Source organism: Nerophis lumbriciformis, linkage group LG14 (genome assembly GCF_033978685.3).
Source record: "Nerophis lumbriciformis linkage group LG14, RoL_Nlum_v2.1, whole genome shotgun sequence".
NCBI lineage: Eukaryota > Metazoa > Chordata > Actinopteri > Syngnathiformes > Syngnathidae > Nerophis > Nerophis lumbriciformis.
In genome coordinates, this window is record NC_084561.2 from 30098070 (window position 1) to 30113704 (window position 15635).

Genomic DNA, 15635 nt, shown 5'->3' on the forward strand with positions numbered 1-15635 from the left:
TTAGCCTTGGCAGGGTCATGCAGTAAACACGCCAGTGAAAACATTGCAGCGAAAGACGGTCTGAATCCCTTCGCCCTTCTTCAAAGACACCTGGGATGGTGACTCATTTCCGTGATGCCGAACAGCCTTACGGACAAACACACACCAAGGGACTACTACTACACAAATATGCACACATACCGCCCACCCATAGGAGTTTAGTTGATTATTTATTCTCCTCCTAGCCCATGATTGTCTTTCCTTTCTACCTCTTTACGGGGCACAGCCAGGTGGCGACCCATCAGTCTTCCTCTTCTGTAAACTCCTGCAACTGTATGTTGTATGTCTGTTCTTGGACGGGCTGTATTGAAAACTAATTTCGTTCTACTTTTTATGTGCAATGACAAAGTTATATTCTATTCTATTTAATTTGATATACAAAATAAGATTAACAGTGGAGGAACTAGTCTGTCCCCCAGAAACCCGGTCCGAAGCTTTCTGTAAACGTGGCTCCCAAAACAATTGTTTTGAATAGCCCTGCACTAGAGAGAAGAACATTAACCACAAGGAGGCAGCAAGTTATGAGGATGTGCCATTGAATTAAATCCTAGAAATTTTGCCTCATCATAACACTGTTTGATTAATAACCAAGGCTACATTTATGTATTCAATTGCATCTACTGATATGCAGGTAAGTATTTGTGATGAGCATTGAATTCATATTTTTATATCAGTTTATTTGAGATATTATTTGTGTTAATTCACAAAAGTGGTGAAACTTGACGAATAGCAAACCTATTCACACGGTGTATACATTATATTGTGTTTTGTGTATGTTCCAATATTACGCTGTATCCTCCTGAGAAGCAGCATCCTCTGTAGTCGATATTTGTTTCCGGTCATTTCCTTGACCATTTCAAAAAAAGCCCCGTTATCCAAAACACAAATTACCACTGCAGTGAACATTGTTTCTCAGGAGATTACAAGTAATGATAAAGGGACTAAAATATGTAAATGTCACGAAGCATATGCAGATCTCAGTTGCTTCCGCCCCATTTGTATACTATAATTTCTTAGCAGCCCTCATCCTCTTGACTGCCCACCTTCTAGCAATATTTTAGCATTGACTTCCTTTAGCACTATGTTGTTAACAGCCTATTCTCCTTGCTCATCTTTTCTTGACTGAGCAGCTCGCCTGCAACGCTGGTAGCACTTTACACAGTGGACTTATACATGCTCTAACCCACTATATCATCTCTTCTCTAGTTTCAACCACCCTCTCTGTATTTCACAGTTCTCTATTCATGGGTGCCTCTTTATCATGTTGCTGTTGCTCTGGCCGTGTCTTCAGGGGCTATATACTGACAGACTATGTAATCATGCATCAAAGCCATTGTTAGGGTATATAATTAAACCAGCATTCTTTAAATTACAGCTGGCAAAAGGCCAAAAGTTTAATTTCAAACTATAAGCAGCTACTTTTTTTCATATACTTTGAACCCTGCGGCTTTTAAGACAGAGCGGCTAATTCATGGATTTTTCTTCGCTGGTGCCAATAATAAAAATAGTTTGAAAAAAAACAAGCAAAAACATTAATAATGATTTTTATTGTTTGTGCTATGGCACCATGTTTTGGACAAGTTTGCTCACTACAGGTGCTACAGTGTCCTTTCATTTAATGGTAGTACTTTCAACCAGATTTTTGAGTGCCGTGTGTAATGTTCTATATTCTCAATGGAACATTTAAAATTTTGGTGTCGTTTACTGGCGTCATCTTGCAGTTTGCACGTATACATTCTGTGTGACTGCCATCTACTGGTCACACTTATTATTACACCATCTACCAAATAACATAGCTTTGAGGTCGGTAAGCACAGCCAGAATTATTCCATACGTTAGGGTTATAAGGATTTTAAGTGCGCCTTATAGTCCGAAAAATACAGTAATTTGAGTTTGATCAAGGTGATCAGCTGTTAGCATTTTTACCTCGATGGAACATGGCGGAAATGTCTGTTAGAAGTTACCGCAGTAGTAAACAGTAGGGATTAGTGTGTCATCGTCGCAAAAGTCAGACTTGTCACAACGTAATATAATGTTCAATCAGTGTTGTGTCTCTTCCCCCTTACACAGCTCATAAGATAAAAATAAAGAAATGTGTCTAACACTAGCAAAGAAGTTGAAACACAACATTGACAAAGAGCAGCGGCTTTAGTGACAAACTTTAGTCTCACTGCAGCTCACCATACTCCTGCATTGAATGCGGACTTGCAGGCACTCACAGGATGTCTTTGTTACTGAACTACTGAATTTGAATACTCTTGTGTTCAAATAATTTTTGAGTTTGTGGATAAAAAACATGTTGTTCTTGAAATAATCATTAAACTTGTTGGTACTTGTTATCTCCTCTCTGAGCTGCCACCTTACCGTGGTAGAGGAGTTTGCGTGTCCCAATGATCCTAGGAGCTATGTTGTCCGGGGGCTTTCATGCCCCCTGGTAGGGTCTCCCAAGACAAACTGGTCCTGGGTGAGGGATCAGACAAAGAGCAGCTCGAAGACTTCTATGGGAATGAAACAACAAAGACTCAGATTTCCCTCGCCTGGACGCGGGTCACTGGGGCCCCCCTCTGGAGCCAGGCCCGGAGTTGGGGCACGATGGCGAGCGCCTGGTGGTCGGGCCTGTCCCCATGGGGCCCGGCCGGGCACAGCCCGAAGAGGCAACGTGGGTCACTCCTCCAATGGGCTCACCACTCATGGGAGGGGCCATAGAGGTCGGGTGCATTGTGAGCTGGGCGGCAGCCGAAGGCAGGGCACTTGGCGGTCCGATCCTCGGCTACATAAGCTAGCAGTGAGAGGCAACGAGCTGGGGTAGCAATTCTTGTTGCCCCCCGGCTCAAAGCCTGCACGTTGGAGTTCAACCCGGTGGACGAGAGGGTAGCCTCCCTCCGCCTTCGGGTGGGGGGACGGGTCCTGACTGTTGTTTGTGCTTACGCACCAAACAGCAGGTCAGAGTACCCACCCTTTTTGGATACACTCGAGGGAGTACTGGAAAGTGCTCCCCCGGGTGATTCCCTCGTCCTACTGGGTGACTTCAACGCTCATGTTGGCAACGACAGTGAAACCTGGAGAGGCGTGATTGGGAAGAATGGCCGCCCGGATCTGAACCCGAGTGGTGTTTTGTTATTGGACTTTTGTGCTCATCACGGATTGTCCATAACAAACACCATGTTCAAACATAAGGGTGTCCATATGTGCACTTGGCACCAGGATACCCTAGGCCGCAGTTCCATGATCGACGTTGTAGTTGTGTCATCGGATTTGCGGCCTCATGTTTTGGACACTCGGGTGAAGAGAGGGGCGGAGCTTTCTACCGATCACCACCTGGTAATGAGTTGGCTGCGATGGTGGGGGAGGATGCCGGACAGACCTGGCAGGCCCAAACGCATTGTGAGGGTCTGCTGGGAACGTCTGGTAGAGTCTCCTGTCAGAGACAGTTTCAATTCCCACCTCCGGAAGAACTTTGAACATGTCACGAGGGAGGTGCTGGACATTGAGTCCAAATGGACCATGTTCCGCGCCTCTATTGTCGAGGCGGCTGATTGGAGCTGTGGCCGCAAGGTAGTTGGTGCTTGTCGTGGCGGTAATCCTAGAACCCGTTGGTGGACACCGGCGGTGAGGGATGCCGTCAAGCTGAAGAAGGAGTCCTATCGGGTTCTTTTGGCTCATGGGACTCCGGAGGCAGCGGACGGGTACCGACAGGCCAAGCGGTGTGCGGCTTCAGCGGTCGCAAAGGCAAAAACTCGGACATGGGAGGAGTTCGGGGAAGCCATGGAAAACGACTTCCGGACGGCTTCGAAGCGATTCTGGACCACCATTTTCCGCCTCAGGAAGGGGAAGCAGTGCACTGTCAACACCGTGTATGGTGCGGATGGTGTTCTGCTGACCTCGACTGCGGACGTTGTGGATCGGTGGAGAGAATACTTCGAAGACCTCCTCAATCCCACCAACACGTCTTCCTATGAGGAAGCAGTGCCTGGGGCATCTGTGGTGGGCTCTCCTATTTCTGGGGCTGAGGTTGCTGAGGTAGTTAAAAAGCTCCTCGGTGGCAAGGCCCCGGGGGTGGATGAGATCCGCCCGGAGTTCCTTAAGGCTCTGGATGCTGTGGGGCTGTCTTGGTTGACAAGACTCTGCAGCATCGCGTGGACATCGGGGGCGGTACCTCTGGATTGGCAGACCGGGGTGGTGGTTCCTCTCTTTAAGAAGGGGAACCGGAGGGTGTGTTCTAACTATCGTGGGATCACACTCCTCAGCCTTCCCGGTAAGGTCTATTCAGGTGTACTGGAGAGGAGGAACAGTGTGGTTTTCGTCCTGGTCGTGGAACTGTGGACCAGCTCTATACTCTCGGCAGGGTCTTTGATGGTGCATGGGAGTTTGCCCAACCAGTCTACATGTGCTTTGTGGACTTGGAGAAGGCATTCGACCGTGTCCCTCGGGAGGTCCTGTGGAGAGTGCTCAGAGAGTATGGGGTATCGGACTGTCTGATTGTGGCTTTCCGCTCCCTGTACGATCAGTGTCAGAGCTTGGTCCGCATTGCCGGCAGTAGGTCGGACACGTTTCCAGCGAGGGTTGACTCCGCCAAGGCTGCCCTTTGTCACCGATTCTGTTCATAACTTTTATGGACAGAATTTCTAGGCGCAGTCAAGGTGTTGAGGGGATCCGGTTTGGTGGCTGCAGGATTAGGTCTCTGCTTTTTGCGGATGATGTGGTCCTGATGGCTTCATCTGGCCAGGATCTTCAGCTCTCACTGGATCGGTTCGCAGCTGAGTGTGAAGCGACTGGGATGAGAATCAGCACCTCTAAGTCCGAGTCCATGGTTCTCGCCCGGAAAAGGGTGGAGTGCCATCTCCGGGTTGGGGAGGAGATCTTGCCCCAAGTGGAGGAGTTCAAGTACCTAGGAGTCTTGTTCACGAGTGGGGGAAGAGTGGATCGTGAGATCGACAGGCGGATCGGTGCGGCATCTTCAGTAATGCGGACGCTGTATCGATCCGTTGTGGTGAAGAAGGAGCTGAGCCGGAAGGCAAAGCTCTCAATTTACCGGTCGATCTACGTTCCCATCCTCACCTATGGTCATGAGCTTTGGGTTATGACCGAAAGGACAAGATCACGGGTACAAGCGGCCGAAATGTGTTTCCTCCGCCGGGTGGCGAGGCTCTCCCTTAGAGATAGGGTGAGAAGCTCTGTCATCCGGGGGGAGCTCAAAGTAAAGCCGCTGCTCCTCCACATCGAGAGGAGCCAGATGAGGTGGTTCGGGCATCTGGTCAGGATGCCACCCGAACGCCTCCCTCGGGAGGTGTTTAGGGCACGTCCAACCGGTAGGAGGCCACGGGGAAGACCCAGGACACGTTGGGAAGACTATGTCTCCCGGCTGGCCTGGGAACGCCTCGGGATCCCCTGGGAAGAGCTGGACGAAGTGGCTGGGGAGAGGAAAGTCTGGGCTTCCCTGCTTAGGCTGCTGCCCCCGCGACCCGACCTCGGATAAGCGGAAGAAGATGGATGGATGGATGGATGGATGGTACTTGTTATTTTACAGTACCTCAAATTCAAACTGCACTTTAATAGTTGGTAGTTGGCTTTTTAAAAACTCCACAATCCGGGTCAACGCTTACCGTTTGCCAAACTAAAAGTGAGAAGCACTGATTTTTACAAGTAATTAAAAGAGAAAACATAATATTTTACAATTTGAAAGTGCCGTTTAGTAAATGTTAACTTGAGGTGAAAGTCTTATAGTATTCAGTACACCAATGATATTTTGTTTACTGCAGATCGAAGTTTGTGAAGACAAGCAAAAAAAAACAAAATCATTTTGAGAGGAAAAAAAGTTGTTCTTTTTACCCCCACAAAATGTAACGAAAAAAAGTAAAACCGTGGCCCTGAAACCGAAAAACAGACCAAAGCGTGGGTTACCTGTACAGTTACACCTCTAGTAAACACAATTATAAACATAAACAAAATGACAGTTGTCAGCTGTTAGTATGTATTACCTCGATCAAACATGCCGGAAATGTTTGTTACAAGGTAGTGAATAGTAAGCATGCAACGGTGCTCGGCAGTGACTTGCAGTCAGGGGAGGCAGGTGAGGCGAGGCCTCACAAGCCATCATGGAAAGAAAAAAATGTAAAAAGAAAAAAAATGAATTCAATTGTTATATGTATCCAGTGATTATACTATAAAGTTATTTTCCATTTAACTTCACCAGTTTTAGATTATATTTTTTCAAAATCACTGAATTTTCACATTTGCCGTTCAAATACTGAGAAGAGACTTGCGGTGATCAGCAGCCAGTTGAGCCTCACCATGGATTGCGCAATGACTCGGCTAACTGCTGGCCTGCTGTACAGTGAGACCGTATTTCTATATGAATTATATTATACATTTCCATAGTTTAGTTAGCTGAGGTATATAATGTACAGTGTATTTTGTCAACAACTATATGTGTGTAACGTATTTCTTGTGCTGAGCAATCATAAAACGGCTGCGAAGACTCATTGGCTGAGGCTCGCAGTAATCCCGCCTCATGGTGGTAGAGGGCGCTAGTGATCCCAGCGATAATTTTTGCGACTAATCGGCTGCAGAATAAGTGACAACAAGCAGCAACAGTTAGCGATTGTTTATTTTTTCCTCTCGCCTGGACTTTTAACATGGAGGATTACATATCTAAAATAAAACAGTTTTCTAAACTGGACTTTCAATCGAAGCAGGAGGAAATAATTAAAGGAAGATCTCCATCGAGACAGAGAGACTTTTAAAGTTATCGATGCTTTTGTTCAGAAGGAACGGCGCATGGACTTAATTTATAAGTAAAGGTAAGACCATAATAACGTTTTTTTAATTAAATGTGCTTTTTTGTGTGCTACAGTTTGTATGTGTAAAGTTAAAGTTAAAGTACCAATGATTATCACACACATTAGGTGTGTTGAAATTTGTCCTCTGCATTTGACCCATCCCCTTGATCACCCCCTGGGAGGTGAGGGGAGCAGTGGGCAGCAGCGGCGCCGCGCCCGGGAATCATTTTTGGTGATTTAACCCCCAATTCCAACCCTTGATGCTGAGTGCCAAGCAGGGAAGAATGCTGGTATGAGCTTTTAAACATAACCCGTTAACTGCTGCCAATCAAATGGTGAATAAGATACTCTTTAGGGTTCATATGTTTGTAAATCTGACTGTGATGAAGTCAGTGCCTCACCAGCCATGAACCTCACCGCACGTCACTGGTACTCGGTATAATTCTGCACGGGACAATCCGCCTTTAACTAAAGAAAAACAAATCGCAATAATAATCGAGATCGGGTGATATGAAAAAAATAATCGTGATAATTGTTTTTGCCATACTGTCAACTCATTGTCTGGTGCAGCTTTTAAGGTGTCTGGGAGTGAGGTTTTACCCAACATACTATTACACGTCCACACTAACTGAAGTCAGTTACTTATAACTAGGCAAAAACATCCAAAAATGATTACGGCCAGGTCCTAGTTTATTGTTTTAACATGCCTAACAATTATTTAAGGTGACGATGAAAACTAAAATATTCTCTGAAATAGGAAGGAAAGAGCTTGATGGTGACTGGGAACTGTTCTCCACCAATCACAGCTCACAACCCATCCTACTTTCGCACACTGGCTGTGAGCTGTGCAAGGCTATTCCCGGTCGCCTATCGATTAGTTATGCCTGGCTGCTGTTGTGTGCAGGAGACCAGGAAAGCCCGTAATTGGCCAGTCCGGGAAAGAGAGAGAGAGAATAAGAGTTGTAGGGAAGGGGACAGAGACTGAAAGAGGGAGGGAGCAAGGACAAGACAGAGGCTAAAGAGACAGGGAACCGACCATACATGTGTGCCAATGTGAAGTTTCTCTTAGGGAAGCCAAGCTGACAAGCGGAGATGATTGTATATCTACTCAACAATTAACAGTACAGACATGTGAGACTATGGATTCGTACTTCCACTTTTGGAATATAAACTGACATCATTGCCATTGGAGTAGCTGGGAATTTTTTTTTTTAAAGCTGGAGTGTGCAACAACTAAGGGTCATTGGATAACATGTCCTACCCTGAGATCACCGGAGCGAAGACAATTTATGGAAATTGGAAAGCAAAATCTTTCTTCGAGTGCTGGAGTTGACTTACCGGTAAATTGTTTTAGGTCGTTGATAAGACCTGAAGCAAAGGCTGGAAAAAAACTCAGTTCTTCTAAGTTTCTTCTTGCTTTGCGAGGGGGAACATTGTTCAACACAGTTCAGGTGCTTCGAAGCGGAAAAGATAAGCAGTGTTAAATAGAACATTAAAAGATTAATCTTTGCTTCTTAGACGTTCAGTTTCTGCTGTTTTCAACAAGGCAGAAGTATTGTAAACAAGAAAAAGAAAGCGTAATTGTATGATCCTAATGTACAGAGACAAATGCAGTGGAAAAGAAAAAAAATAACCCATGCTTTGACATGATGAACATTTCCGTTGTTCTTTGATGCCATGACCTACATTATATGGACACAAGTAATTCCAAAGAGCATCTTGGTTTGTCATCCCTGTTAAGACGTGATGCGGTAAGAGCGAGATAATACATTAGAAGAAGTGAGGAGCATCTCAGAGTTTTTGTTCATATTTATTTCTCCAGATATGACCACTTACTTCCACAGTCATGAGTTTTGTTGTAGTCCTAAAAAGCCCAGCAGTGGTTCTTCAAAGGGAAAATCTGGCAAAGGGAAGGTTAAGTCCGCCAAGGGCCACTGCCACTCGAAGCATAGCCAAAAATTATTGCAAGTCCAATCAAATCAACCGCACCGGTCCCCGCTGCACTCACCACAGCACCATTCCCATTCGCCGAAACATGGATATCATTCGACAAAACATCTCCTTCCTTCTCCTTCTCCGAGCTATTACCACATAGCACCACCGTCTCAAAGTCATCAGCTTGCTCCACCATTATCAAACTACCAGCTGGGTCCACAACCACCAAGTCAGCTATTGCATTCAGCAAGCCACCACCAGATCCACCTCTCACCTAGCCATCAACAGCTGCAGCATTGTTATCCAAACCAGCAACAATTTCATCCTCCTGCTTCACCCAGTTGCTTACTCTCCTCGCCATCATTGCATCAACTCTGTCATCACCATCAACAGCAGCCGGCACATTCCCATTCAACCAGTCACCATTCCTTGTTCCAACAGTACCAACATAATTATCCTCCTCCTCTGCCGCACTGCTCACAGTCTCTTTCTATACATCCGTTTCACTCGCCACAGCTCCCTCTGTGTTCAGAACTGGGTGGTTATGGGTGGAACACATTGCCCACGAACCTGGCCAACAGGTGTTCTCGAGGATTTTTTTCAAACTTCAGAGATAATGTGGCAAAAAGTCCCACAAAGGGCAAAACCAAAGGAAAGGCTGGTTCTAGACGATGGCCTAATGATGCCTATACCTGGAATTTACACTCTATGGAGCCACCTTCACAGGTGCCACACATGCACCACTTTTCACATATACAAGCCCATGTGCAGGTAGGTTGGATTTGTAGCATGTTTACTGCATGGACAATAAACTGTAGTATATTTATTCAGAAAGGTTTTTAGAACCGTGACATATTTTTTATTGTGTGATACCTTTGTTTTTTGTTCTCAGAACACAAGTCACAGATTTGGGTCATATCTTGTGTTTTTATAACTGTCTTTAGAGCTCCCAATTGTGCCTCAAAAATGTTTCTGGCCTAACTGACATTTATCAATTTGAATGCACAATGAGATCATCGTCAACCGACGTCAAGTAATTTTAGTAAAAATTATGGCTGAACGATTTTGCAAAAAAATCCAAATGCAATCAACATTGTGATTGCTATTTATTACCGTATTTTCCGCACTATAAGGCGCACCTAAAAACCACAAATTTTCTCAAAAGCTGACAGTGCAGTGCGCCTTATAATCCGGTGCGCCTTATATATGGGTTAATATTAATATTAATTTTCATAAAGTTTCGGTCTCGTAACTACGGTAAACAGCCGCCATCTTTTTTCCCCCGTAGAAGAAGAAGCGCGCGGTGCATGCTGGGATATGTGACGTTTCATTTCCATTTGTGTGTTTATGTAAAGACCCCAAAATGGCTCCTATTAAGTGTGTTGTCTGTCTAATTATAAATAATGCAGACGAGGCGTGTTAACTGAGTTCTCAACGTTTACTCACAGCGTGCTCATAACCACATTCTAACTGCCAGCATACAACAACGCTTCTCAGGGCTACCGCGCATGCTCGTCACTATCGTTGCATGCTGGGTAGTGTAGTTGTTATATTTGCTAGCTCATAACATCACATTAAGAGACACGCTTACGCGCTTAATTCAATACTCGCCGTCATTCCGGGTGGATTGACAAAAGACCTCCAGCCGCTAGATATTGGTGTCAACAGGGCATTCGAAGCTAGACTGCTAACTGCGTGGGAACAGTGGATGACAGAAGGCGAACACACGTGACGTTCACCAAGACAGGGAGACAGCGCCAGACGACATATGCCACTATCTGCCAGTGGATCGTAAATGCCTGGGCTGATTCAGTCTCATCTGTGGTCCGAGCTTTCAGGAAGGCAGGAATTGTCACTGAACTAATAAACGGCAACGACACTGACTCCATTAATGACGACTTCGACGAGACATGTTGGATGCCGTATTCGCTCAACTGTTTAATTCGGACACTGAAGAAGAAGAATTCGAGGGATTTGTGAATGAGCTATAACTTCATAAAGTGAGCTTTACATTTTTATTTAGTGTGTTGTGTTGTGTGACATTAACGTTTGAGCAACGTTGAGTTATTGATATATTGTTATTGCTCTGCACTATTTCACGTGTTACTATATTGTGATTGCACGTTTGATTTACGTAACACGAGTAAATCAGCTGTTTATTCATTTTGGGAGTGAACGGAGTTGTCAGAACGCTGGTTTGTTATCTATTAATAAAGTTTGACTGACCTATCTGACTGTTTTGTTGACATAGGTGCGCCTTATAATCCGGTGCGCCTTATATATGAACAAAGTTTTGAAATATGCCATTCATTGAAGGTGCGCCTTATAATCCGATGCGCCTTATAGTGCGGAAAATACGGTATATGTGATTATTTGTTCCATGGTCCTCTTCTCAGGAACCAGCTTCTTCTGTGTTGGAGTTGAGGGGACTTCGGTTTACTTCGCTCGGCATTTTACCCGTCACTTTTTCGATTTTACTTTTGTCTTGAGGTGGGTCCCCTCTGTGCTTGTGTCTCTTCTTTGACGTCTGGCCTTTCAGGGCTGTAGATGGTTGTGAAGAACAGGAACGGGGGTTAGTGTATGTGCCTCAAAATACGAAGGTCCTGGGTTCGATCCCCGAGCTCGGCGTCTTTATATACATATATATATGTGTATATATATATATATATATATATATATATATATATATATATATATATATATATATATATGTATATATATATATATATATAAAGTGAAGGACAAAAACATCCACCCTGGAAGGAACGTCTGCCCTGTGCTCCTCGGCTACGGTCTGCACCAGGGCCAAACAGCTGGAAAGGTGTAACAACTACATTATTACCTGTCACTCTTTATAACTGCTACAGCACATCAATACCGTAGGTCTTCGTCAAACTGTGCACGTAGTCAGTCGGAGTTCTTCTCAGCAAACCTCGGCAAAGGGAAAACATATTGTTCATATTAAAGTTAAAAGTTAAAGTACCAATGATTGTCACACACACACTAGGTGTGGCGAAATTATTCTCTGCATTTAACCCATCACCCTTGATCACCCCCTGGGAGGTGAGGGGAGCAGTGGGCAGCAGCGGTGGCCGCGCCCGGGAATCATTTTTGGTGATTTAACCCCCAATTCCAACCCTTGATGAACTATGAACTTTTTTTGAGAACTGTTTTCATTCGACTGAAATCATATCTTAAGATCTAATTTGTTTGTTTTATCATCTAATCACAATCCATCTTTATATAGTATCTTGATGTGGATTTTTAGTGTGTTCTTTTTTAATCTGTTGACTAAAGCTGGAACTGTAATCCATTTCTGATTGTAGTTTAGAGCCTTAGCTCAGAAGCAAACGACCTCAATGTGATGTTTGCTCACACTCAGACTTCCTTGCACTGTAATCACATGTTGTAATTTTCCTTATTGCGTACATTTGAAGTTTACCAAATGCCTTTGTTTCTTTTGATTGTAGATGAATAATGTTAAACCAAGCCTATGTTAGGTTATAATACACTGTTGGTTTAACTTATACACTGTTGGTTTAACTTAATACAAAATGGTACACAAAGTATGAAAATTTGTGACAAAAACACAAAAATGCAGCTATCTGTTTTTTTAACTGTTTATGTGCAGTGGACAGAGTAATAGGAGATAGGGTGTAGTCTGATGTTTAATTAATGGAATTAGAAAATCAGTTCTAATTTGATTAAAGTCCTACTTTATCTGATTAGGAAGTTTCATTACATGTACGAAGAAATAGTGAGTAGTTATTGTCCAGCATCACTCCCACACATGTCAAAGTAACTGCTCCAATTCTTGAAAGTTTATCTAAATTTTGTCGAAAGAAACAGTTACAATGGCATCATTATTTTTTGATTGTAAATTTGATATGTGAATGGTGTAGTTGTTTTCGGTTTGCAGTTTTCAATGAACTTATTTTGTTCTGTGTATTGCAAATGACTGAGCAGCAAGAATGTGTTACTGACGGTATAACCAATAGTGATTCAAATGGAAATTGGCAACTAAAATGGATTAATGACCTATCAGGCACATTGTGCATAGAAATAAAGCAGCATACATACACAGAAGGTCACTCTTCACATAAAAGCGCTACACTGTAAATGTATAATCATGTTCTGTACACTAAGCAAATGTCTGGTTCTGGATGTTTGACAATATACTGTACTTTATACGGTACAATATCTTCTGGACCTTTCATGGAAAACAGCCACTTGCATTATCTCTATTCCAAACACACATACTGTACATATTGATGTTACGTAAGCCTGCAGTCTGATTTGGCGTGTCAGTCGAATTAACATCTGACGGACAGGATTTGTTTCTGTTAACGAGACACACAGAAACAAAAATAAGTCCACGCAGAGGTTGTGTGCTTTAAATAGTTCTTAAGTTCCTATGGCAAATAATTTACATATCTTAGATAAGTCAATAAAAAGGGTGACGTGATGTTACACCACCAGTTGAGACATATATAATGAAGTATCTGAGATATAAATATATTTTGGGAATTTTTTAAGGGATTCTGAAAATTTTTTACATAAACATAATTTTTATCAATATCACCAAGATATTTTATGGTCGTTGTGCACTTTTCATCCCTATTATATGTGCATTTAAGGTTTGGGTATCTGCGCACCTTCTGCTGTTGTTGAGTTGACATATTTGACTCCTCCCACCATGCCGTTAATCCCTGTGATCCTCTCTCTTTTTCTGTTCCCATGTGGGATAAAGCCTCCATTCAGCATGACTGACAGATTGGATACGTGGTGGACAGCGAGAGAGAGAAAGAGATTGACAGAGTCTGAGTGGTATAGCATGTAAAACAGAGAGGGCAAGAGAGATGAAGGGACAGGATATATGAGAAAGGTAGTGATTAGCAAAGAGAGAAATATTCTTTTCTGGCTCTATTGCATTTTGAAACTGCGAAATGTGGGTGTCTGCATGTCCATTTGGTTTATGATTTGTTGGCAGGTTGTTACGTGTTTGGGGACAAGTACTGAGATTCACAGTTTCCTTCATTGGACTGGCTCACTCATGTTTGGTTTATGGATGAGGACTTCACCGTTGGATTGAAGGGCTCTAAATATTCTGAGATAAGAAAAATAAGAAAGGTGACATAGCTATGGGTTATGAGGTTTGTGCAGTATATACAAGGAGAAAACATTTATAAGAAAGAAGAAAATAGTATTCATGGTCATAGAATATAGGTGGTGTTGAGAAGAATGCTGTGGTGAAAGAAATTAGATATGCAGGCATTTAAGAAGCTTGTGCACTTTGTGACCAGTCAGACTAGTCTACCAAAATATATTGTGGAGCCATATTGCTGAAAAGTGTGTAATTTATGTGTGTAAGGAAATGTATAACAATGTTAGTTGTTTGATTGTCTGGGAAATTGTGCTTTGCAGCGGAGTACATTAGTTTTGTCTGCTGTAAGGGTTGTGCATTATGTCATGTAGTGTATGCAGTCGCTCCAAGGTGGTAATCTATAGCAGATGTACTCAACATGCTGTACCAAAACATGAGACGAGTAAGTCCGTATTGTACATCTGTGTGTAATTGAGTATTGTACACTGTTTGTTCTGCATGTGGACATGGATCAATAAAGTTATTTCTCTCCACCTGTAAAGTGCCATGATTCTTCCTGAAAAACATGATTTTTTTATATCTTGTTTGTCTTGTTTCAAATTGCAGGCCAACCCCACTCCCGTCGTGGTCAACACAGACAGTGTCGACACCCCCCCATATGTGAGTATTGAGTCATATGTAATCAATAATGCCGAGTTTTAAGTTTGTTTTATTCACCTGATGATTAACATGTGAATAATGTATTCCTCTGATGTGGGTTATTGTCTTACTATACTCAGATCCACAAGAGGAGGGGCTATTCATTCATCCATCTATTTTATATACCGCTTGCTAGCTGGAACTTATCCCAGTCGACCTAGGATTAGAGTATGGCTAACATTTGTATCCATTTTTGGTTCCAGACATTTATGTTTATCATCTTAAGGCTAAACTTCTCAAACAAAATTTTGTGAAGTGTACTGATATGCTGAATTGGTGATCTCAAGGGTCGTAGTTATTGCTTTTTTCTTTTAAGTTAAATAATCATGTAAAAAAAACAAAAACCCAGTTTGTGAGTGTGTGCATTTTTCACAAACCGTATTATCAAGTATAATGTATCACCATATATTCATATTATATCTTTTTATCGCCTCTCATCCCACCAGATTCATCAGTTCATTTTCAAGACGAGATAGACCTGTTCTATGTAACAGAAAAATGCTATATTTATTGTAGTGAATTTACATTTTCATTAATAAGAATGCCTTTTTTTTGTATCAGGCCTTGAATATGTTAAACACTCTGTTTTTGTGTGAAAGTGTTAGCCCAATCAATGGAGTCTCTTTGTCCAAAGCAACAACAGAAAGCTAAGGATCCTTGCGCGGTATTTACATTTTTGGGATTTTTTTCCGCCCATTCATTGTCTCTTGCAATTATTACATGCATTAAACATTAACAACAACCATTAATTGTCCTCATGTCATTAAATGTAGTAATGTAATTGTAGTAACGTAATTTGAATATTTCTCCCTCTGGAAAACAATGTTGTTTGGTTAAATGGTAAATCCAGAATAGTTTGAGCCCAGATGTCAGTTTACTGGTGGCCAGCTGCCACAGCAAATCAGTGTCTGTCATTGTTAGCTAAGTTTATTATATAATTACTGTGAAAATACTCGCCTGCCTGGAATAAAATCGAGGAAGCTACCGATTTATTTCATCAAGTCCTGTTTAATAATTGTATGTTTGTGTAATGTTTTTACCATAGCTTCCTTATTAAAAAAAAGAAAAAAGTATTTATA

General features: G+C 42.7%; 1 protein-coding gene across 11 annotated transcripts in view; it reads left to right on the forward strand.

Moving 5' to 3' along the window:
- LOC133616418 (discs large homolog 1-like protein) overlaps window positions 1-15635 on the forward strand; it is a 212981-nt gene that overhangs the window by 113780 nt on the left and 83566 nt on the right. For 8 of the 11 annotated variants that reach the window (XM_061975651.2, XM_061975639.2, XM_061975640.2 and 5 more), the window contains one exon: window positions 14464-14517. In XM_061975651.2, the coding sequence (XP_061831635.1) occupies window positions 14464-14517 (54 nt within the window). Of the gene's footprint in view, window positions 1-5352; window positions 9525-13502; window positions 14300-14463; window positions 14518-15635 lie in introns of those variants that run through there. The other 3 variants (XM_061975642.2, XM_061975648.2, XM_061975649.2) reach the window with 3 other exon arrangements.